This window comes from Desmodus rotundus, chromosome 9 (assembly GCF_022682495.2).
Source record: "Desmodus rotundus isolate HL8 chromosome 9, HLdesRot8A.1, whole genome shotgun sequence".
In the NCBI taxonomy this organism is placed as follows: Eukaryota; Metazoa; Chordata; class Mammalia; order Chiroptera; family Phyllostomidae; genus Desmodus; species Desmodus rotundus.
In genome coordinates this window covers 61,665,721-61,689,962 of record NC_071395.1, presented here as the reverse complement: position 1 = coordinate 61,689,962, position 24,242 = coordinate 61,665,721, and the positions used below count along the sequence as shown (strand labels likewise).

Below are 24,242 nucleotides of genomic sequence, written 5' to 3'. Positions count from 1 at the left end.
ATAGGTGGAAAATAGACAGGGGGAGGGTAAGAATAGTGTAGGAAATGTAGAAGACAAAGAACTTATAAGTATGACCCATGGACATGAACTATAGGGGGGGGATGTGGGAGGGAGGGGGTGGGCAGGATGGAGTGGAGTTAGGGGGGGGGAATGGGACAACTGTAATAGCATAATCAATAAATATGTTAAAAAAAAAAAAGAGTTAGCATTCAGCTGAATGCCCATGATGTCCCAGGCTCTCAATAATAAAACGAGAAGTCTTTAGTTCTCATGATTTGTTTTCATCATCAAATCAGTCAAAATAGTTATTTTTTGCTGCAGTAATGACAACAAAAACAAACAACCAACCAAAACCAACCCAAATCACAATGGGTCTTTCTCTGCAGATTTTCAAGGACACAGACTAAGTGATGCTCTACTGTCCTATGATACCACCATCTCAAAACGAGGCCTTTGGCTTTGTGCCCAGGCAGAAACAAGGACACTGGCTCTCCAGGAAGCAGCATCGATCACGTCTGCTCTTATTCCATTGCCTAAGAAGTCTCCTGGCCACACCTAGCTTTGGGGAATGGAGGGTGGAGCGTGCCTCCTGTGTGCCCAGGAAGTGAGACCTGGAGCTAGTGAGCACCAGTCATGCTGGCCACGACACCGCCCTCCTCTCACTGCGTGGACAGGAGAGGCACCAAGGCCCACAGAGGCAGCTTAGAAAGGGTCTGTGGCTCAACCGTCACTCCAGCTCTAGGCCGTGGTCCTTCTGAAGATTCATGAAGGAGACTCTGGTCTCCACCCTGAACTCCCCATCTCTGAACAAATTACTATTGTTGCATAATGGTGCACCCCAAAACTTAAGGGCTAAGACATTTTATTGTTTCTCACAGTATCCGTGGGTAAAGAATTCTAGGAGGGCTCACCTGGGCAGTCTTTCATGCAGTTCATCCTGAGCCACTAGGTGCAGGCCCACCTCTCCTTCTCTTGGTGTGACCTCCAAACTTATCCATGTGGACTAATTGGGCTTACCCAGAGCATGGCGACTTCAGACAGCTGCACCACTTCCATGACATTCCGGCAAAGCAGCAGAAACTGCGGTGCCTTCTCCGTCCTGGCCTCTGGCTGCTCTGCACACATTTGATTGCTCCAAAGTGAGTCATTCATCCACCCAGACTTGAAGTGAGAGGTAAGGTCACTTTGAGGAGAACGCCAGATGAAGGTGTTAGTATGGCCACCACAACCAGCATCAGAAGAGGTAATGGGGTGAAGCTTTGTTACGTCCTGGGAGACCCCCTGTCCCCACTGAGAATGGAGGGTGTCGAAGCACCCAAGCAGGACTCACTCAGAGATGCCTCACCCAGGTAGCCGGCCCCACCCCATGTGTCAGCGCTGTGTTTTCAGGCCCCCTGAGTGCTCAGTTAATACCTGGACTGAGGACATGGAACATGGTGGCACTGAGGGACACTGAAGGGACTCCGAGTGCCATCAAGACTGCATGAGGCCAGCAGGGTGGCCATCATTCCCCGATGGGTGTGTGTGGCCTGTGCCGCACTGCACGCACGTGGGTTGCAGAAGAGTCCAGACTAGGGCTCAGGGCTGCTGACTTCTGTCCCCACAGCCTTGCAACCCATGGCATGGGGCCACCAGGACCCTTCCTCACGAGCAAACGGTGGAGCTTCTTCAGAGAGATTGGTCAGAGACAGAGAAGGAGGGGTGGTGAAAGGAGGAAGCTGCCTCCCTACCATCTCCTGCGGAGAAAAAGTTCTTTTTTTTTTTTAAGACTTTTTTTTTTTTTTAAACTTCAGCCAAGGAATGATACATGCTACAGATTAATCTTTACTTTTCCCCCTTGGTTTTCCAAAGAATACCACCATTTCAACCCCAACAAACATGGTGCTCGTTTGTTTCTTCCCCTTCTAATTTATTCCAGATTTTCAAGTGTTTTCTTCAGTAACGATGCTTTCTCCTGTAGTTCAGGTCTGCTTTCTGTCTCCATAGTCGCTAAAGGCTCAGTCAGGAGCACTCTGTATTCAGATGTCAAACTTTCCCACTGTTTAGATTCTTCAAGTTTTTTAAGCAGTAATTCTATCACAGATAAAGCTTCTGTTCTCACAGATGAATAGGTCTTATTTTCTAAAGAATATGTGATTGATTTACAAGTTTCAAGGAGAATTTCAGCCAAAGCCTCAGGATCCGCATGTTCTTCTTCCAAAAGCATTAACCCCTGAAAAAAGGCATTCATTGACTGGAGGACTCCTAGCTGCACGTTCCACGTGCTGAGCTTCAGCTGTTCACACATCGACCTGCACAGTTCCTGACGGCAACAACGCTGAGTCCCCGCGCTCCGGGGCCAGGCTTTGCCCAGGCCCTCGAAGGCCGCCAGCAGAGATTCCAGCTGGAGCCCCTTCTCCTTCTCCTTCTCATCTTCGTTTTTGGTTGTCTGGACTCCAACACGGAGAAAAAGTTCTTAATCACTCACAGTTAAATGAGAATCAACTTGTCCAAACTTCTGTCACATCGTGGAAACTAAGGCACAACTGGGGAAGGGGCTTGGCCAAGGTCACCCAGGTGGTTAGCAGTGAAGCTGAGCCTGAACTGGGTTCCTGAGCCCCTGGCCAGGGTGAGGGGTCAGGGAATAGGACTCAGCTCAGCGAGACAGAAGGCAGATGTCATCCTGCTTTCCAAACAGTACAGTGGGTACCCAGCTGTTAATTTTTTTTTAATTTTTGTCTTTTTGTGTTAACTTTTTATTAGTTGATTTTAGAGAGAGGCAGAGAGGTGTGTGGAGGTGGGGAGGGGCGGACAGACAGACATTGGCTTGATGTTGTACTCATTGATGCATTCATTGGTTGATTCCTGTGTGTGCCAACCAGAAATAAAACTGCAACTTTGGTGTATCGGGACAATGCTCTGATCAGCTGAGCCACGGGGCCAGGGCTGTTGTGTCCTTTCAGATGTTTTCAATGGCCATCCCAGGGCTGTGAAAACAGAACTGCACAGAGACCCACTGGGCTAGGGAGGGGCTGGCCTGAGTATGCAGTGGACGGAGGCAGAGCTTGGGAGTGTGGCAAAGCCTGATGAGTCCACCAGTGTCCCTGAGCAGAGCTGGCTGCCTTGTCCGTTTCCTGTGGCTTGCTCCTGGGCTTGAGAGCCAGGGCGGACGGCCCCTGCTGGAAGGGGCATGGGCTGGGTCTCTGGGTTCCAGGAGGAGTGGATCAGAAGATTCCAGTGGGGCAGGACACGTCAGCTATCTTGGGTTTGCCTCTTACAGGAAGCCCTTCAAGCTTTCTAGAGGGTACTTACTCCCAGGAGGGTGACAGACAACTACTTTGTCTCTCTTCCTGTCTAGTCCCTTTAAATACACTTGGCCTTCTGGAAGCCCCACCCAGGGGGCTGCCCCACTACCCAGGGAGCTCAGGGCTAAAGCAGGGACACAGGTCCCTGGATATCACTTCACCCCAATTTTTGTCACTGTGATTTTGCACATGATTTACTTATATTCTGCAGATGCTCACTGGTCCCTGTGCCAAGTGCAGATGGAGCTGAGAAAGGCAGGCTGTGAGCTTGGAGACACTCAGTCACCCCGGGAACGGCGTGCACACGGGTCATGGTGACAGCAGGCTGACAGCAGAAGGTGCCATACCAAGCGGAGGCCATTCTGCTTGTCTCCTCCCCTACGCCCCGACAAGACCAGCGCTTCAGACACTTCTACTCTCCTCTGTCCCACAAGCCCCTTGACTCCTTGGTAGATTGCATCCGAGATTTTGATTCCAGATTGTTACTAAGTTTTAAGCAATCAACACTAATTTAGATTTAATGTTTCACTAGTACTTTGCTTATCACTGATTCTTATATGCCATTTATTGGATTAAATTTTCTTGCTGGGGCACATTAATTAATATTTTCAAAATGAAAGTTTCTTTCCAATGCTGAACATTTGAGACATCACGTGTCTTCAAGATGTGTTTATTCTTACATTTGTCTAGGTATAGAATTCTGAGTTTGAAATTCCCCTCAGAATTTGAAGATAATTGCTTCATTTTCTTTCTGCTTCCAGTACTACATTCTTTTGCAGGAAGTGGGGTTTGTGTCTGGAAAATACTTTGAACTTTTCACCCCAGGGCTCTAGAATTTCAACACTGTCCAGCAGTGGCCCCTCTTCACCCATCCTGCCTGGCACCCAGGTCTCTGATTAATCAGAGTCCCAGGACGATTTCAGTGTCAGCTCTGGGAAGCCCCTGCTCTGCGTTCCTGTCCCCTTTTGCACTAGGAAAAAAAATTTTGTCTTCCAGGTCTCTTTATTTTGTACTTTCCATCTTTTTGTTCTTTTGTGCTGTATTTGATGAGTCATCGGCTTAATCTACCAATTCATTTACTTGTTGTGTCTGCTCTTCAGCCCATTTAGTGTTTATTCCCCAATGACCAGATTTTAATTTGCTAAATTCTCTAGTCATTCTTGTTGAGGACCCGATATTCTAGCACATCTTTCCAAGGAGATTGACCACATTTGTTCTGAATTCTCGTTCTGATCACATTGACTCCCTTTCCTTGGGTGTCAATCCTCTCGTTTGAGAGTTTGATGCCCACCACTCATGGGGCTCATCGTGTTATCTGAGATCATTTAGCTGCAAGTATCCCATTGGTTTCCCACAGCCTCCTCCGCTCGTTGTGGGGGAGCAGCCTGCACTACCTGATGAGCCCTCATGTTCTGTGTTAAGGGCTTCTATCCTCCCTGGGTGTCACCAGCCTGTCAGGCCACTCTCTCCTCCGTCCTAGCACTCCCACTCACCCCTCCCCACTCCTCCGAGCACAGATGCCTGTGTTCTCTATGTGGCCCAGGTGGTGCACATGTGTGCACACGTGCATGCGTGTGAGGGCCTGTACGCGTGCTTTACGCACATGTGCTGTGGAAAAGGGTTCACTCACCTGGTGGCTCCTATTGAGGCGCTGCAAACAATCATTCTTCCAGGGACCCAGGGCGCTCTCGAGTCCCAGGGCCTCTGTCTCCTCGTGCCCTTTGCAGGAGCCACCCCTCCCACTGCTCTCTCCCTCCGTTGGGCCCAACTGCCTTCCACCCTGAAGGTATCCGTCACTGTTGCTGCCCATGTGGTTGGGGCTGGGGAATACGGGGGAGGCTTCAGCGAGAGCTAGCCCCCCACCTGACTTCCACTTCTGCAGTCTTAGGCAGTCCTGAATGGCAAAGAGGTCTGTGGAGTTAAACAGAACCTGAGCTCCACTTTCTCAGCCACTATTCTCACAACATTAAAATGAGCTGTTATTTTTACCACACTTTATAGTAATGTAGGAAGACTGGTGCACATGCTCAATAAATGTGAGTCCCTTCCCTGTTGTCCCACTGTCTCCCCACTCACTGAGACGGGAAACACCTGTCCTCGAGTCCGAGTCTGGAGTCAGTGGTTCAGGCAGGTAGTGCTGAGGGGGCGGGGAGAGGGAGGTGTCCCCATGCTGGGGACTGGACGTCTGTGAGGACTCTCTGGGGGAAGACAGAGGCAAGCAGGAGTGAGAGCTGTGTGGAGAGGGAAGGGGAACTGTAGGCTGGGAGTGAGGTAGGTGGGAGAACAGGGCTACGTTGAATGTGAGGGATGGTGGAGCCAATGATATTGATAGTAAGATTTTATGCCTTGTTCAGGGTCAGAGGTCAGGGACTAAAATGCCACCAGGGGTCAGGAGATAACAGGAGTGCAGGGGTGGGGACAAGTCTTCCAGCTTGCTTGCAGGAGGGATAGGATATTTATTCAAAAGCTCTGCTTAGCACTGCTCAACTGCAACAGCCACCAGCTGTCCCCAGACTGACTCCTGGACTGTTGCAGGGGGAGGGCATAAAAGTTCCCTGAAAAAACGCTGTCACTCTAATTTGCCCCCCAGTTGGTATGCGGTGCCTTGTGAAGGAGAAGGGGCGGGAAGTGAGCTTGGGGCCGCACAGCAGGGAGGTCCCATGAGGACGGGCCCCACAGTCCTGCCTTCACCTCCACAGCTGGTGCAGGACCATCTCTGCTTCTGTTCCTGGGGCCTCAAGGCTCCCACACATTGTTCTTTTAGGTGGGAGTCGGGGACGATGAGATTCATTCATTAACGCAGCCGTCATTAGCTGAGGTGCCCTCTGCACACAGCCTGAGCCCTGCCCCCAGAAGTTTCCAGAATGTACAGGAGGTCCTAAAGAGATGCTGGTGGTTGGGAATACCAGGATGAGACCTGAACACCAGGCTGGTGGGGCCCAAGAGGGCTAGCAGCCAGAACTGGTCATCTGTCGCCACTCTGTGGCCATACTTGGGAACTGCAGCTGCCGCAGCAGGCCGGCATCACCTGCTGTCTTTTCACATAAGAACGCCGCTGGGAGGGAGCCACAGAATTGAGGCAGAAACACTCTGCATCCCAGGCTGCATCTCTGAAGCCCCACTTCTGTCCCCGCTTCTAAATTTTAAATGCCCTGCTCATTTCTGGCCTCCTCCAGGCTCCAGCCTGTGGGTCCCAGCCAGTTGTTGCTGAATCCAATCAAGGATTAAAAAAATAAATAATTCATCCCAATTGCCAAGCGGCCAAGGTCCTGGACAGGTGATTTGGTTTCTGTTCATACGCATTTCTGTCCTTCAGAGTCATTTCATAACAGCTTCAGCTGAGCCTTTTGAGGACTGCAGCCTTGTGACAAAGGCCAGCCTCTCCCTCTGCGAGGCCCAGCACTTGGGCTGGGCAGCTGTGGACAAAACCTGCAAATGCAGCTAGTGACACACACCGTGGCAGGGCCTGGGGGGATGGCAGCCTGACTCCCCACCAGGAGGCCAGAGGCTGGGGGTTTTTCAATAGAAAGCCTTCCAGAATTGGAAGCAAATGGTATGTGCCAAGGCACAGGCAAGGTGCCTTCAAGGGACTGCAAGGATTTCAGGGTGTCTGAGGGAGGAGGGGCAGTGGCAGTGCGGAGGGTCTTCCTTAAGTGCTACGGAGCCTCTGCTTCAGCTCCAATGCAGCAGGGAGAGCTGGTGGTTGAGGTACAGGCCTAGGCCAGCTGGGACCTGCACAAACTCCCAGCTCAGAGGCAGGACGACTTTTGTCCTTGGGCTGTCTTAAGGCCTGACGGTGGTGGGTGTTTAAGGTTTATGGCTGGAGACATGGTTTCCTGCTGGCCAGGTGGGCTGGGTACTGGTCCTCAGCCTGGCTGACACCCACAGCCAGAGCCAACCTGCCCCATTAGCCTGGGGGTCCCAAGGGGAGCTCAGGGCATTTGGCCTTCCTTCCCTTCCTGCCATGGCCTGTGCTCTCCCAGACCCCAGCACCACCCCCGCCACCCACCCCCCTGCCCCCAGTTACCATGCAGTTTTTCAGGTGAGCCTCGCTGCTCCCTGGTGGCCAGACCTGAACAGGCGCCCCTAGTTCCCCCTTGATGACCACTGAGCCTCCACCTTGTTTCACAGAGTAAGTTGGCTGCCCCTCACCCCCAGCAGCAAGGTTCTGGAATAAATAAATAACTGTCCCTGTGTCCTGCAGCCCTTTCTCACAGAAACTGACCAACTCTGGAAATGCAGGGGGGCCGGGGGCGGGGGGTAGCGGGAAGTGGCCTTGCCCAAGGTCATGGCCCAAGGGTTTGACACAACCCACCCCTCTCCAGCGCCTCATCGGGGCCCCTCCCACTGTCCAGCTGCCTTCTGGGTCTTCCCTACAGGCTGTGCTCGCTGGGTGGCTTGGGGCTTGTCAGCGCATCTCTCCGAGCCCTGGCTTTCTGGGCAGGTTGTAGGAAGGGTCAAACTCCCATGTTGAAGCTCCGATGTGTGTGTGCGAGTTTGTCATCAACTGTGACCGGTCACTGATAACTTATCACTGTAGTGTCCTTCACTGCCAACTGAAACTTGGTCTCTTTCCACCTAAAATGGTCTTCTTTGGTCTCTAACTCAGAGTCTTTCTAGAAGCACTTAGTTCTGCCAAGGTGACAACTGGATCCAGGAGCGGCCTTCTGCTGGATGCGCTGGTCACACCGCCCTTCCTGCTTTCAGGGCTGTGCCCCGGCCACCAAGGACACACACAGGCCATGAGTGAGGTCTGCTCACAGCCCAGGTAGCCCCAGGGTCACCTTGCCCATCTTTGGTGGCCACCCCCTGAGCTGTTGACCAGTATCCTCATCCATCTCCACAGGCTGAGGGGACTCTGACCCTTTCCTTGCAGGGCCAAGGAGGAGGTGGGATCCTGGGGCACACTGCGGACCATCCGCTCTCAGCGCCGCAGCTGCGTGGGACGTCTGCCTCACCCAGCCAGGGTTTCTGCTCGAATTTCAATCCCTTCTCATGCCCAGGCACAGGTGGTTCAGTGCTGGCAGGGGGGGGGGGGCGCCCCCTCCCAGGGACCTGGCTCCAGCTAAGGCATTATGGGGAACCGTTCCAAGCGTGGGAAATATGGCCCAGCCCCCACTCAGAAAAGCCAGTGGGGAGCGAGGTTGGCGGGCAGGACCCATGCCCACAGTCAGGTTCTCCCATGGGGAATCAGGCCTGCATTGTACCTAGACTGCTATGAGACTTGCTTTTGCTAAAACTCCCTCACTCTGAATTGAGGCAGCAAATGTTTACTGCCTATCTCTCAAGTAACTTCCTAAAATCTGTGCTAAACCTCCCGAGTGTGGAGTGTAACCAATTCAATCACTTTTCCCCTTGATCTGCAACATCCTTCTCTTTGAAGCAATTAGCAACATTCTTTCCTTTGTTGTCTGTAAAAGGTAAATCACCTACAGTGAACCTGTGCATGGTAAATGAGGACCATCCTCGATGTAATGTACCCAGAAAAGCAATAAAAGCCTGCCCAGGCAAGGGTCGGGGCCCTCTCTCTCTCACTTAGAGAGTGGCCATGCCGTCCCTTTTTCTCCACAGGACTTCTGTAGTCCGTGTGTATTTGTCTATTGCCGCCACAACCCAGGATCCTGTGCTCCGGGATCCGCGTCAAGGCATCCCAAACCGGAAGGCCACTTTCTCTCCAGAGGGGTTTACCCACTCCATTCTCTCCTCCTCCCTCAGCCCACAGGCTTTCTGTTCCAGACCGTACCTGTGCTACCTATCCAGGGCCAGTAGGCCTCACAGCTTTGCTCGAGTGGCAGGAATGCAGGGGAGGACACAGGCAAATCTGGACGACAGGGGGTGTTTACAAAGTGTCCTTGTCTCCACGACATACACCCTTCCCTCCGCCTGCCCCAAGGAATCAGTGAGCTCCCCTCCCTCCTCTCCCCTGCCCTGGGCCTGTCACTGAGGGTCAGGTCAGCCAGATCTCTGGTCCTAGGAACCACCTGCTCTGGTCTGACCGGCTCCCACCTGTCTGCCAGTTTCTGCTGCAGGCCAGGTCCTAGATACCCACCGTTAGATGGAGGCCCAGCCCAAGAGAGACGGCGCTTTACCCATGGACCCTGGATCCTTCTGAGAATCTAGGTCAGCTGTCAGGACTGGAAGTCACAGCACAAGCCACAGAGTGCGGATGCCTGGCTGGATGCCTGGCACCAGTGGCCTGGCGCACCCTCTGTTAGGAGCCCTGACCCTGCCGGGCCCACAGTCCCGCTGGTTACTGGGAGAGACCACAATAGGGTGGTCACGAGGTCACATAAAGTACTTACCAGCACCCAGAGCACAGTAAGTGCTAGAAAACAGCTCTCATTGCTGCTGTGATGCTGGGAAGGGTCCCACATGGGAAAGTGACCCAGGAAAGTGAAGAAGTTACACTGAGCCTTTCTGCCCAAAACCCCTGGCTGACCCGGTGGCCCTCACTCCTTCCAGGGCTTCCAGTCCTGCAGCCCTGAGTCTTCCCAACCTTCCCACCTAGGGTGAGAGCTGAGGCGTTTCAAGGCCAGCATCGGAGAAGGCAAGGGACCACGCTGGCGCAGCACCGCGTCTCGGGGTTGGCAAACAGACTTCCTTTTCTGCAGCGCATTTTGTGGTTCTGAAGCAAAATATAGGCTTCTCGAGCTGTGAAGAGAGTCACTTTCATTTCAATTGGGTGTATCCTGTGTGACAAAAAGAAAATCAAAGTTTTGTGGACCTGGCCCCTGCCATCGGCTGTTTTCTAGGCCCTGCCTTCCTAGCACCATCACTGAGGGTGCCCCTGCAGGCCCGGCCCCAACCCTCCCCGCTTTGCTCTGGGCTCCAGTCCTGCTGCCTCCTCCCTTGTAGGCTCTGCAGCAAACCCTTCTGGTGGAGGAGCGTGCCCCGGGGCCTCTGCACGCTCCCCCACCAGCCGGACGTGCCCTTTCCTCTCCCACCCAGGTCTCACCAATGCGACCTGCTGGGAGCACCCTCCTACCTCGGGCTGCCCAGGGTCCTACTCCACCTGCTCCCCCAACACCTGGACTTGTGGCCCTCATTGTAATCACAGTGAGTTGTTTATTACTGCTCGTCTGGGATGGTTGCCCCTGAAATTATTTTTTCTCCTTTAACCTAAAGGCTGCTGAAGTGGCTGCTACCTCAGGTGCTACCACTAGCTTAGCAGAGAACAAAGGTGGCGATCCACAGCTTCAGAGTCTCTAGCCCTGCCGTTAATGCTCATGGCAGAGATCCATTTAAAAGAAAATAGTTTGGAAAGGTCAGCCTCTGGAGGGTCTGCAGCAGAGCGCCCTTGTTACAGCTTTATCAGGAGCAGAGCCAGAGTTGGGGCTGGTGTGAGCAGCAGAGTTGGCAGAGGCCAGGGTAGGGAGGAAAGGGCTGTGGGGGGTGAGCAGGCAGGGGTGTCTCACTGCCTCAGCAGGAGCAGCTGTCTTCCATGGGTGAGGGGCATCCAGCGGAAGTGGGGTCTCACAACTGAGCTCAAGAGAACCAGCCATCCCATCGGTGCCAGTACCCACTGGTCTGGTGACGCCAGCATGAGGGGACCATGGAGTCCAGACACCCTCACCACTGCCATCCCTGCAGGGAGCAAGCTCCCTGGGCTGGAGGAGGAGGAAGAGACTAAGACAGGACACAGTGGGATTAAATTTGTCATCAGCAGAGTGAGGACCCAGGACAGAAATTAATGAAGTAGCTGCTCTGCTCCCCATTATTAAGGTCTGAAGGTCAATGATGTTGGAGGGAGGGCAGGGTGCACCTGGTTTGCTTCTGTGCCCTGGTGCCAGCACACATCCCATACAGAGGGGCACTGGCAGATCCTCTTCCCCCTTGGAAGGCCAAGTGCAAGGGAAGATGCTGCTCCCATTGAGCCAGGGTCTGCAATTCTCTGGACAGTCAGCACTGGGGGTCTCAGAGGATCCCGGTAAGTCTAGACCTGACAAAGCTAAGCAGGAAGGCTCTTGGAAAGGGGGGCATGGAAGGCCGGAAAGGCAGGAACTGCTGTTGATGGGGAGGAGGGCGGAGCGAGTGAGCTGGGAGGGGGTGGCACTGCACGGCTCACTGGGCACTGTCTCCCGGCCCTCGGACAGGGGCGGTGTCCTCATGTGCGCAGGGTGGAGGGTCTCAGAGCAGCCGAGGAGCCAGTAGCCCCAGGTCCCGCCTCCTTCCAGGGCCTCATGCCAGGGCTCTAGACACAGCCCTGCTTGGGCCAGGTGACCTCGGGGCCAGCTGGTGCCATAGCAAATACTCTTCATCTGGACCAACCTGCAAAGCCCCCTACTCTGTCCCCCAAGGGATAAAGCCAGCCAAGGAGGGGGCCCTGCTTTTGGCTTAGCCAAGAGTTCTCCCTTTCTAATTTGGGGTGACAAGCTCAGGCTCCTGACAGCCTGAAAGCAGAAAGGCAAGGCGCTCTGCCAGCCCTGAGCCTCAGGCCCCCCCATCTCTCACCTCACCTTGCCTGGCCCCTGGGGAACTCAAGAGTACCTGTCACCGAGGGCTGAAGGCCTGCCAGGATCCCAGAGATGGGACAACTAGAGGTTCCCTGTGAAGGGAGTGAAGGAGAGGGCAGCGGCGGAGCAGGAAGTGGACGAGTGAAGACCCCTGAGACCACACAAGAAAGTGCAGAGAGCTGGTTGTTTAACCTTCCGCTTTCCAGTAGGTCAAAGGAACAAGAAATGAGACTCTAATGTCAGCCTGCTCTCCCCTCACACAGCCCGTGGGACCCTATAGGAACGTGGCTGTGGGAGCAGAGCAGAGGTGCGGGAATGCTGCTCTGGACCAGGGCAGGGGGCAGGGCAGGCACGGGAAGAGGGCCCTTGAGAGGGTGGCACTTGCTAAACTTGACCATTAGTGTTGGGTATGGAGTTGAGGTGGCCAAGCCCCACTACTACCAAGGTCCTACCCCCCTCAGCCTTCACACAGCACCCAATGCTCGGGGCAGGGGAAGCTGCACCCTCTTCAGCTTCATATCAGTATGGCGGGATGGCCCAGGTACTCACAGGGTATGTGGCTGGTGCCCGGGGCCCGGTGCTGAAGGATCTTGGGGTGGCGGCTAGAGGAGGCCACAACCTCAGGTGACACACGAAAGGCATTTATTTTTCAACAAATGTTCAAGCCTGATGACTCTGCTAGGTCCTGAGCGGTACCAGGGATGAGGGGTGAGGACCCTCTGGCTGGTCGAAGGCAGAGCCACATGCATGGCCCTGGAGCTCAGTGAGGGTGCTGGAGGCCCCGGGCTGGGCAGGCAAGGGGTCAGGGGCCATGGCTGAGGGTGTGAGCAGTCACACCACCTGACCCTGCTCATCGCCCTCACTGACCAGGACGGGGCTGGCGTTCTCACTGCTAGGCCAGGCTGCCAGTTTGGGGAAGCAGGGACACCCTGAGAGAGGGAAGGAGGACTGCTGGTCCTCTGAGCGATGCCCTTGCCCTCCTTATCTGGAGCAGCCTGGCCATGGCCTGAGGGCTGCCTACATCGCCAGGCTGCATGAGTCTTATCCAGTGCCCATGGGCCAGTCCTGCCCTGAGATCAATTTAAGGCCTAGCGGGGCTGGGACAAGGGAGGAGATATGCAGTGGGCCTGGGGTGTCTGAGAAGGAGCCCCTGGACCAGAGCACTAGCCCCTAGACCCTGAGCGCCACGGAGAAGCCCAGAGCACAGTCCCCTCAGCAGGGCCGCTTGCTGTCCAGAAGGGCCTTCCAGTCGTCCGCCCAGGAGAGCAGCCTGCGGCTGGGGGGCTGCAGCGGCAGGTGCCGGTTGTGGCAGGCTGTGAAGAGGACGTGCTCCCAGCTGGGGTTGGGCTCAGCCCCTGCGGGTGGGAAAGCAGCACTCAGTCTAACGCAGGAGCCTGGAGAAGCCGCCTGGGGCCCAGACCAGAGGGTCTCCCATCACACAGCTCACCTCTGACCCCCTGAGGCTCCCCGTCAGGTCCATGGTGACTGCATTGGCACCCATCTCATGGGGCTCTAGGGGTTAAATGGGGTGTCCCCACCAAGCAGCAACACAGTGCACAGTGGGGCCGGGCAGTGACTGTGCTGCTCTCTGTCACCACAGTCACCATCCAAGGCTGAGCCTTGCTGATGCCTGGCCTTCCTCTCTCCACGCCCAGTCACCCCAACACTGGCTGGCGCTAGCTGTTGGCCATGGACCCCGTGGGGCCCCTCTCCGAAGCTTCAGTCCACATGTGCACACTGGCACTGCCCCTTGGGTTACGGCGTGGCCCCCAGCTCCTTCTGCACAGGCCTCTTCCCTGCTTCCCGTGGCTGGAGATGGAAGTCACAGGGGTCTTTGGGACCCTCATGGTCACAGTCCCGGCTGGCACTGTGCCCTGACTCTCCCTGAGAAACTGCGTGGTTTGGGAGGTCAGGCATGGGTGCACCGCGATTCTGTCCTCTGGAAACAGCGACTAGTATAAAGGTGGGCATGCTTCCCAAACCAGCTCAAAAAGCCATTCGGGAAGAAATATGCTGTTATTTCCCCACTGAGGGGTCCTTATTCTCTTAAAATATTTAACTCCAACACTGTGAATGGCTACCAGGAGGAAAGAGCCTGCCTGTGTGTGCAGCACACCACAGCAGAACCAGGAGATAAAGACACTGAATGTGACTGAGGTTGTCTGGACACCTAGATTCAGCCATGCCTGAAGGCCTACTGCCCCACCTTCTCAGTTAGGTGCACCAATAAATTTCCCTCTCCTTTTAAAGACAGTTTAAGGTTGGTTTGTTGGTTTTTTGGGAGGGGGCATCCATAAGCAAAAGGGACAAATAAAGCTCCCAAAACACCTTCAACTGGAGAAATAAAGCTCCCAAACCACCTTCACTTTTCTGTTTTATATATTAGGTTCCATTCAAATTGCTTTTAGGAAACAAAGGGGGTTCTTCTGATGAAAATAAACATTTGGAAGCCAGAGTTGGGCCTTCATTTAAGATGGGAAGGCAAAGCTCCCAGGTGTAAGGGGCTCAAGGCCACCCAGTGAGTTCTGCCCAGAGCTGGGACCCGGCTCCCAGACCATATGCTGAGAAGAACCTTGTCTTCCCAACAAGAAAGAGGCTCGGCACCAGGCTCAAGGCTGGTTGCCTGACACAGCTGGTGACTAAGTGGGGGCCGCTGGGGAGAGGCGCCCGGGCCCTGCCCCGTGAACTATTTGTCTGAGCAGCTCCCAGCCATCTATACTCGCTCCTTACCTGCCCAGGCCACTTGCCTGTGATGTCTGGCCGGTCGTCTATGAGAAGGTCAGCAGAGACCACGGTCTTGTCTCTGGTCAGCACCACCTGATCCAGAAAGTCGGGGCCAAGGTGCTTCTCAACCCAGGCATACTGCGACATGAGCGGGCAGAGGGGAGAAGAGAGCGCTGTCAGGCCTGCGCACAGGTCGAGAGCTCCAGCATGGCCAGGCTTTCTCCAGGACCAAGGGCCAAGTGAGGGAGACACACTTACCCCATTGGCAGCAGAGGAAATGGGCAGTCAGTACGGAGCTGTGACTTGTCCATGTCACAGTCCCAGCTCCAACCCAGACTGCCCCACCAGCTCTAATGCTACATGGCAGCTCTGACACAGGCCTGGTGGCTGCCTCCCTCTGACCCGCTCCACCTGAAAATGCCTCACACCTGTGCACACACAGGCTCCAGGAACACAGGAAGCAGGATGGAGATCAAAGGCGAATTGAAATGATTCGTTACTTGACACTTGGGAAAGTGCTACCACAGATGGTCTGCAGGGCCCCTAATCCAGCCAGTCCGCCCATCCCGCCTGGTTGAGCCTAGGAGGGCTTTCTTCAGGATTCTGTAAGGCATCAGAGAGCATCTCGGGCAGGTGACTTGTGTGAGGTGCTAAGGCAGAAACGGGCAGGTATGTCTGGGGAGCAGAGAGAAAGCAGCTGACTTAGGGGGCATAATCCTTAGGGGATGTGGGGGCACTGGGAACATGATATGGGGCGTAGAGCGGCGTTCAGAAATAAAGTCTCCCTGGCTTTGGTTTGGGAGACGGGAAAGCCGAGCACAGCAATTGGGAAATTTTATATATCTTTGGCAACTTGGCTAGCTTCATAGTTACGTTAAAAAGCTGTGCTGCCAGGGAGATAGGTGCGACTTTAGCCCCTGATGTAGCCGGGGGCTTACAGTGCTGGCCGGAGAAGCGTGGAGGTGGTGCACTCTTCATCACAGGGCCATGCCTGCTCGAACTAACAATGGCAGGCAGAGAAAGGCAGAAGATACCAGAAACAGCCGATGTGGTCCAATGAGGGAGGGGCCGGAAATGGGGTTATGGAGGAGGCACAGGGCAAGGATTTAAACTCCAGCGCTGCAGCCATTCGCTCTTGGCCGAGCAGGGAGTAGCAGTGGGGGAGGGGGTGTGCTGTCTGTAGTAAGGGATTTTTGCCACACGGTTTGAGAGAGAGCAGTGAGAAAGGAGAAGTAAATAAGCAGCTATGTGGTTTATAGTGAAGAAGGAGTCCATGCGGCTTGGACTCCAGAACCGCAAAGGACTTCCTTACAAGATGCTGTCCTGCTGCACCTGGATACCACCTGGGCACTCGGGACTTGTGCCTTTTCTGGACTATTATATGGAGGCTGATGACCACGTACCCCAGATACTGAAGAAGAGAGCTGCTGTGTGAGGATGGCGACTTCAGTACCTTCCAGAGGGACTGGAGAACTGTTTGCACAGGATTAAGACCAGATAAGAACATGGGGAACTTTTGGAGCTTTTGGCTTAGAGCCTGGTGGGGAGCATGGGAAGTGCTGGGTCTCATGGGAAAGGAGGGTTCTGAGCTGTGGTGCTCTAAGCTTTCCCAAGGTTGGAATGTTGTAAATAAAGACCCGCTCCCTTCAGCTTTAATTGTTGGGTTTTACAGCAAGGCACCATGTGCACTGGTCCAGTCTGCTGGGTAACAAGCAAGCTTGGGCTGCTGCCCTCTGGCTGTTCTGCATACTCTCCCTTTCCCTGCAGGGTGTGGTCTTGGTGGGGGGTGCACTCCCACCACGGAGGCTAAAATGGGTCCTCCCAGCTCCCTCCAGAGCCTCCTACCTCCCACCACCTCACTGCAGGATGCCTGGGCTCCGTGGGGCAGCCAGCATCATGAGGGAGCCTCAAGGGCAAAGACAGGAGCCCCTCCCTGCCAGACTGCCAACGTCCCAGCCTTCCCCTGTCCTTCCAAGGTCTCTCTTAATTTCTGCCTCTAGCCACTTGCCAACAAGCACCTTCAGCAACAGACCCTGTTAGGTGTATGACTTTTAACCAGCGTCAGGTTTGAAGTAGTGGAGGGACCAGATGCACTTTCTTCGAAAGCACACCCTTGTTCTGGTGCAAAGAACTCCGGAAGCCACAGCACAGGTGGGCATGGCCCAGGCCTCTCGGGGAGCCGGGTGGCCCCACACAAGGCCTCCCGGAGCCCATATCCCTGTGTGTGAAAGGAGGGACAAGGCCACAGTTGCTAGGGATTGCCTCTTTCAGATTGAAAGGGCACCATGCAAAGCCCCACAACAGCCATAGAAAGTCTCCTTAATCTGAGGGGTGGGAGGGGTCAGCTGGTGAAGGCAAAGTGGAGATGCCAGGCGGCCAGTACAGCCCCTGCCATGACCTGCCAGTGCAGCAGAGCTCAGGGTGGCCCTGTCTGCTGGCCCAGCTCCAACTTGCCCTGTCATCCTCTCCCTTTCTGTGTCCCCTTCTTTTGATTTCTTGACTGTGTTATGCTCTTCCCCACTTCATTAGCTTCACTCAGAACATTCCATTCCCTCTGCCTGGAACACTTTCTGCCACTGTTTCTTTCCCCACACACTCACACACACACTCATCCCTCTCTCCCAGCCCAGCTAGCTCCTGATCCTTCTAAAGCTGTGCTTCCTCAGTCTTTCCTAATTCATCACACTCTGTCCTTCCTAGCAGTGGCTATAGGTACAGCCATGTGCCTGGGTACTTACTTGTTTCACATCTTTCTGCCCCACTTGACTGTATATTCCCTGAGGTCAGGGACCATGTCTCAGTGAATATTTATTGAGTGACCACACAAACCCAAAACAAACATATGATAAGAAGAAATGTGTCAGTGTTGGCGAGCCCTGCCCAAGGGGGAAGATGTTGATTCTGAAGGCCTCGTGGCCTGGATCACAGGGTGGTCCCACAACGATCTGGAAGCCATTGGGCGCCCTCCTGCCTATCAATGGCCCAGTTCTGCCTTCCCCAAGTATCATTGTCTAAGTCCACGAGTCTGGCAGAGCCAGGTTTCACAAACTACCTGTGGAGGAGGACCAGCTGTTTTCTTTTTTCAGTTTCCAATTGACCCTGGACCGAGACTTCTGTAAGATCTGAAACCCAGTCACATGTTTAGACGTGGCATCCACGTCAAACAGCCAGCACAGTTCTGAGCTGAACACACCAGTTCCTGCCTTTCTCTCCTCTGGCCCAGCACTGTCTGTAGGCCATGAGTGGGGTAGCTCTAGGCAACGGGTTTTAGGAAAGTGACACTAGGTTCACATCTTCCAACACTCACGGTGGTGAACAGATTCTGTACTGATAAAGAAGCTCAGAGGTTCAACAAGGGGCAGAGCCCTGATGAACACAGGGTCTGTGCCTCCAGCCCCTCGCCCCACACTCTGCTTCACAGCCCCTGAGTCCCTGAGCTCCCCTCCTGTGCCCGGGTCTCGCGTCCCCCCCACCACTACCCAGGTGCAGGCCAAAACCTAGTGTGGACACTTGGCCTAAACAGGCAGTGCTGGCTTTTCATCACTGGGTCTCCTCCTCAGCCAGTGGTCCAGACCTCGATACAGTAAAATGGGTAATAACAGTGCTCCTTCAAGGGATTGCTTTGGGGGTTAAATGTGAAGATGTACGTGCAAGTCTTGGCACAGCACCTGGCGCCTAGGAAGTGCTCAGTCAAGGCGGCAGGACAAAGAAATCTGGCTCTGGTCTCCCCTTCACCCGTGGAGGGTGAGGTGCATCAGAGCTGCAGAGCCTCAGGCAAGTCTCCAAGACTCCAAGACTCAGGGTCCTCACAGTGTTATTGCAGGGTTAAGTTACATAAAATCCATGTAGGACGCACAGAGTAACGCCTGGCACATAGTAAGTACTTAGTAAGTGTTATTATTATAACTAAACTTTAATAACCCCAAATAGTACATAAAAGCTACTCATACTAATCAGCTTGGCAAAGTTGCAGGATATAAGGTCAAAATTCAAAAATCACTTGTATTTCTATACAGTTGGATATTGAAATGACACAATACCATTTACAATAGTGCCAAAAATACAAAAGAGGCTGGCTGTATACTTAGAAATGGTTAAGATGGTAAATTTTATGTTATATGTATTTTGCCACAACCTTTAAATGTTTAAAAAATAAAGAATTAAAAAAATGCCCTGGCTGGTGTAGCTCAGTGGATTGAATGTGGGCCTGTGAACCAGAGGGTCACCAGTTCGAGTCCTGATCGGGGCACACGCCTGGGTTGCGGGCCGGGTCCCTATTGTGGGGCACGTGAAACGCAACCACACATGGATGTGTCTGTCCATCTCTTTCTCCTTCTCTTCCCCTCTCTCTAAAAATAAATAAATAAAATCTTTAAAAAGTAACCTCTATGCAAAAAAAAAATGAAATGAGGATTAAATTGAAAAAAATGTGTGAAAGACATGTATACTAAAAACTACCTATCACTGATAAGAGAAATTTTATAAGACCTAAATAAATGAAAATGTATAAATGTTCATGTGTCAGAAGATTCAGCGTCATCAGGCTCCACAGTTATGTTGCAATCCCAGCCAAATTCCAGCCAGGCTTTTTGTAGAGACTGACAAGCTGATTCTACAATTTATATAGAAATACCCAGGACCTAGAATAGCCCAAACAATTTTTAAGTGAAGAATAAAGCTGGGAAAACACAAAAGAATTGCTGTATTTTTCAAGACTATAAGATGTACTTTCCCCAAAAAATTTGGGGGCAGGAAATGGGGGTGCATCTTACAGTCCGAAAGTAGGTTACCTGGCTCCCTGGGGGTGGGGGAGGCAGCAGTGGAGCGGAGTCACAGGAGGCAGGAGCAGAACCACATTTTTTGCTTCAGTAATTTTTTTCCTACTTTCCTCCTCTAAAACCTAAGTGCGTTTTATAGTCTGGTGAGTCTCATAGTCCGAAAAATACGGTACTATAAAAACAGCCCTGGCTGTTGCGGGCCTGGTCCGTGGTAGGGGGTATGCAAGAAGCAACCATACATTGATGTTTCTCTGTTTTAAAAAAATACGAAAAAAAAAGAGAAAAACCAGCCCTGGCTGGTGTGGCTCAGTGGATTGAGTGCTAACCTGCAGACCAAAGGGTCACTAGTTCGATTCCCAGTCAGGGCACATGCCTGGGTTGCGGGCCAGGTCCCCAGTAGGGGGTGCACAAAAGGCAACCACACATTGATGTTTCTCTCCTCTTTCTCCCTCCCTTCCCCTCTCCATAAATAAAATCTTTAAAAACATTAAAATAAAAAAGAATTACTATAAAAACTGTATTAAAAAAGACTTAATATAAAATTACAGTAACCAAGACAGTGTGGTATTCACGCAAGGATAGCTGTTTAGATCAAAGAACAGAATAGATTTAAGAAACAGACACACAGGTGCCAAGGTAATTCAACAGTGGAAGGTAATTTCCAACACAGGAACAGCTGGACATCCATAGGGAAAAACACTCCACAGAAACCTCTGCTTTCACTCCTACCACATATAAAGATTGACTCAAATAGGATAATTACTTAAATATAAAACCTAAAACTATAAATTCTGCTCTTCAAAAAATACTGGTAAGAAAATGAAAAGACAAGCCACAGACTAGGATAAAGTATTTGCAAAATACATTATCTGATAAAGACCTTGCATCTGGCATATATAAAGACCTCTTTCACTATTAAGAAAATAAACAAGCCAATGAAGAATTAGTCCAAAAATGTGACCATTTCATCAAAAGAGGCATGCAGAGGGCAAATGAGCAAGCACATCAAGTTCAACTTCATCAGTCATTAGGGAAATGCAAATGAAAACCATGATCAGACACCCCTGGCCCCCAGTGGAACAGCGGACATGGAAATGACTGACACCACCAAGCAACAACAGGAACACGGAGTGACGAGACAGTTTGCACCTTGCTGGTGGAAAGGCGAGATGGGATCGCCATTCATAAAAACAGTTTGATAGTTGCTCCTCGCCATGTAAGTTAAATACACACCTGCCACACGGCCCACCCATCCCACTCTGGAATTTACCCTGTTAGATAAATGCCCATGTCCACCCAAAGATGTGCACATAAGTATTTTTGAGACCTTTATTCACAAAAGCCCCAAAATGGCAACAGCCCAAATGCCCATAAACTGGCCAATGGATAAACTGTGGTTGAGCCATAAAGTAGAAAGCTACTCAGCAATAAAAAGGAATAGACTACTGATCACGCAATGAGCGGGATGAACCTTGAAAGGATCATGCTCTGTGAAGGTCAGAAGCGAGGCTGTGTACTGTGTGACTCCACCTACCTGGCATTCTGGCAAAGGCAACGACTGCAGGGATGGAGAGCCAGTCACCCAAACCAACAACACCAGCAAGGGGGTGGGGGAGGGGAGGCGCCGGCTGCAAAGGGAGTGCTTTTTCTAAAGATAGGCTTTAATTTTATTAACATGTACTGGGGTGACATTAGTTACAAGATTATGTAAGTTTCAAGGGTCATATGCTAAGAGTATGTTTAGTGTTGGGAGAAACTGCCATACCGTCTTCTGAAGTGTCGGTACCACCTGCACCTCCACCATCAATGAGCAAGAGGTGCTGCTGCTCCACCTCCTGGCCAGCACCAGGTGTCTGCGGTGCCCTGGGATCGGGCCATTCCAGTCACTGTGCACGGCGTCCTGTTGTTCTTTTAGTCGGCATTTCCCTGGTGACACACAATGCTGAACATCCTTTCACAGGCTTGCTTGCCATCTGTACCTCTCCCGTGGTCAGGTGTCTGTTCATGTCTTCGGCCCATTTTTTAAATCAGGCTGTCCATTTTCTTACTGTTGTGTTTCAAGAACTCTTTCTAAATCTTGGATAACAGTATTCTTATCAGTTACATCTTTTGCAAATATGCTCTCCCAATCCATGGCTTGTCTTCTCATTCTCTTGACAATGTCTTTTGCATAACAAAACTTTTTAATTTTAAAGAAATACATCTTATGAATTATCCTTTATTTTTCAATTACAGTTGATATTCAATGTTATTTTATACTAGTTTTAGATGTACAGCATAGAGGTAAGACATAATTTACAAAGTGACCCCCCAATAAGTCTAGTGTCCACCTGGCACCATATACACTTATTACAATACTATTGATTATATTCCCTATGCTGTACTTTACACCTCTGTGATACATTATTTCTTTCGTGAATTGTGCCTTTGGTATTATATCTAAGAAGTTATTCACATACCCAAGGTTATCTAGGTTTTCTCCTATGTTATCTTCTAGGAGTTTTATAGGGTTTTTTTTAAAGATTTTTACTTATTTATTTTTAGAGAGAGGGGACGGGAAGGAAAAAGAGAGGGAGAGAAACATCAGTGTGTGATTACCTCTTGCATGCCCCCTACTGGGGACCTGGCTGGCAACCCAGACATGTGCCCTGACCAGGAATCGAACCAGCAACCCTTTGGTTTGTAGGCTGGCACTCAATCCACTGAGCCACACCAGACAGAGAGAGTTTTATAGTTTTGATTTTTGCATTTAGGTCTATGATCAATTTTAAGTTGATTTTTGTGAAAGATGTAAGATGCATAAGGTCTTTGTATAGATTTTTTTTGCATGTGGATATACAGTTGTACCAGCAATGTTTGTTGAAAAGCCTATGTTTGCTTCATTGTATTGCCTCTGACCCTTGTCAACGATCAACTGACTGTATTTGCGCGGGTCTTCCTCTGGGCTCTCTGTTCTGCTCCACTGACCTATTTGCTCTGTCACCAATGCCACATGGTCTTGGTTTATTGTAGTTTCATAGTGGGTCTTGAAGTCAGGTTGCATTAGTCCTCTAACTTTGTTCTCATTCAACATTTTGTTGGCTATTCGGGGTTTTCTGCCTTTCCACATAAACTTTAAAATCCATTTGTTGATATCTGCAAAATAACTCACTGGGATTCTGACTGCATTGAACTGAATCTATAGATCAGGTTGGGTAGAACTGACCTCTTGACAATATTGTCTTCCTATCTGTGAACATGAAACATCTCTCTATTTATTTAGTTATTATTTGAATTCCTTCATCAGGTTCTTGTAGTTTTCCTCATAAAGATCTTGTATGTGTTTTGTTAGATTTACATATGAGTATTACATTTTGGGGGTGCTAATATAAATGGTGTTATTTTTAATCTCAAATCCACTTGCTCATTGCTGGTATACAGGAAAGCAATTGATGTTTATATATTAACCTTGTATCCTGCAGCCTTGCTATAATCACCTATTAATTCCAACAGATTTTTCTTACAGTTCTCTGATTTCTACATAGATGGTCATGTCATGTGCAAACAAAGACAGTTTTATTTCTTTTACAATCTGTATATTTCTTATTTCCCTTTCTTGTCTTATTTTGTTAGCCAGGACTTCCAATACAGTGTTGAAAAGAAGTGGAGAGAGGGGACATCTTGCCTTGTTGCTGATCTTAGCAGGAAAACTTCTAGTTTCTCCCCATTAAGTATGATGTTAGCTGTACATTGTTTGTAGATATTCTTTATCAGATTGAGAAAGTTTTTTATCATGATGGGGATTGCATTTTATCAAATGCCTTTCTGCATATGTTGATATGACCACGTGATTTTCTACCTTTGGCCTGTTGATGTAGTAGATTACATTAACTGATTTTCAAGTGTTCGATTTACTAATATTTTGTTGAGGATTTTTCCATCTATGTTCATGACAGATAAGTTGGGAAGTATTCCTTCTATGTCTATCTTCTGGAAGACGTTGTAAAGAATTTTCATAATTTCATTATTAAACATTTGGTAGAATTCACAAGTAAATCCACCTGTCGTTTTTTGTTTTGGAAAGTTATTTATTATTGGTTTAATTTCTTTAATAGATACAAATGCTCTTTGAGTTACCATGGGGTGACATCCAGATAAACCAATTATAAGTTGAAAATACTGTAAGTCAAAAATGCATTTTAGCCCTGGCAAGTGTAGCTCAGCTGGTTGGAGCAATGTCCCATAGACCAAAAAGTCACAGGTTCAATTCCCAGTCAGAGTATAGGTTGCCAATTCAGTCCCCAGTCAGGGTAAGTATGAGAAGCAACTGGTCAATGTTTCTCTCACATAGATGTTTCTCTCCCTTTCTCTTTCCCTCCCTACCCCTCTCTCTCTTAAAAAAAAAAAAAAAGCACTTTAATACTACACTGTAGAATAGCGGATTTTTCACTTTTGTGATTGTGTGGCTAACTGGGAGGTGTGGCTCACTGCCACAACCCTGCATTACTAGAGAGCATCATGCCACATATTGACCAAAATTCAAAGTATAGTACCCACTAAATATGCGTTTCTTTACTATAGTACAGTAAAAAAAAAAAGGTAAGTCAAACCATTGTAAGTCAGGGACCCTATCTATAGGCCTATTCATACTGTCTATTTATTCTTGTATGAGTTTAGCTGATTTTGTCTTTCAAGGTATTGGTTCATTTTTATCCAGGTTATCAAATTTGTGGGCAGAGTTGTTCATCATATTCCTTTATTATTATTGATATTTTAATCCCCACAGGATACAGTGATGTTTCTTCTTTTATTTCTAATATTAGTAATTTGTGTCTCTTTTTTCTTAGTGAGTCTAGCTAGAGGCTCACTGATTTTATTGCTCTTTTCAAAGAACCAGCTTTTGCTTGTGCTGTTTTTCTCTATTGATTTCTTGTTCCAATTTCATTGATTTGTGCTCTAATCTTTACTACTATTTTCTTCTACTTACATTGGGTTTAATTAGTTCTTTTTCTAGTTTCCTGAGG

The 24,242-nt window shown here is 50.5% G+C and overlaps 1 protein-coding gene across 4 annotated transcripts in view; it reads right to left on the bottom strand.

Moving 5' to 3' along the window:
* Nucleotides 1-911: 911 nt before the first annotated feature.
* NT5M (5',3'-nucleotidase, mitochondrial) overlaps nucleotides 912-24,242 on the bottom strand; it is a 58,115-nt gene continuing 34,784 nt past the window's right edge. The window contains exons 4-5 of one of the 4 annotated variants that reach the window (XM_053930692.2): nucleotides 14,468-14,599; nucleotides 912-9,973 (exon numbers count right to left, since the gene is read on the bottom strand). In XM_053930692.2, the coding sequence (XP_053786667.1) occupies nucleotides 9,959-9,973; nucleotides 14,468-14,599 (147 nt within the window). In that variant the 3' untranslated portion in view covers nucleotides 912-9,958. Of the gene's footprint in view, nucleotides 9,974-12,362; nucleotides 13,093-14,467; nucleotides 14,600-24,242 lie in introns of those variants that run through there. The other 3 variants (XM_053930693.2, XM_053930689.2, XM_053930691.2) reach the window with 3 other exon arrangements.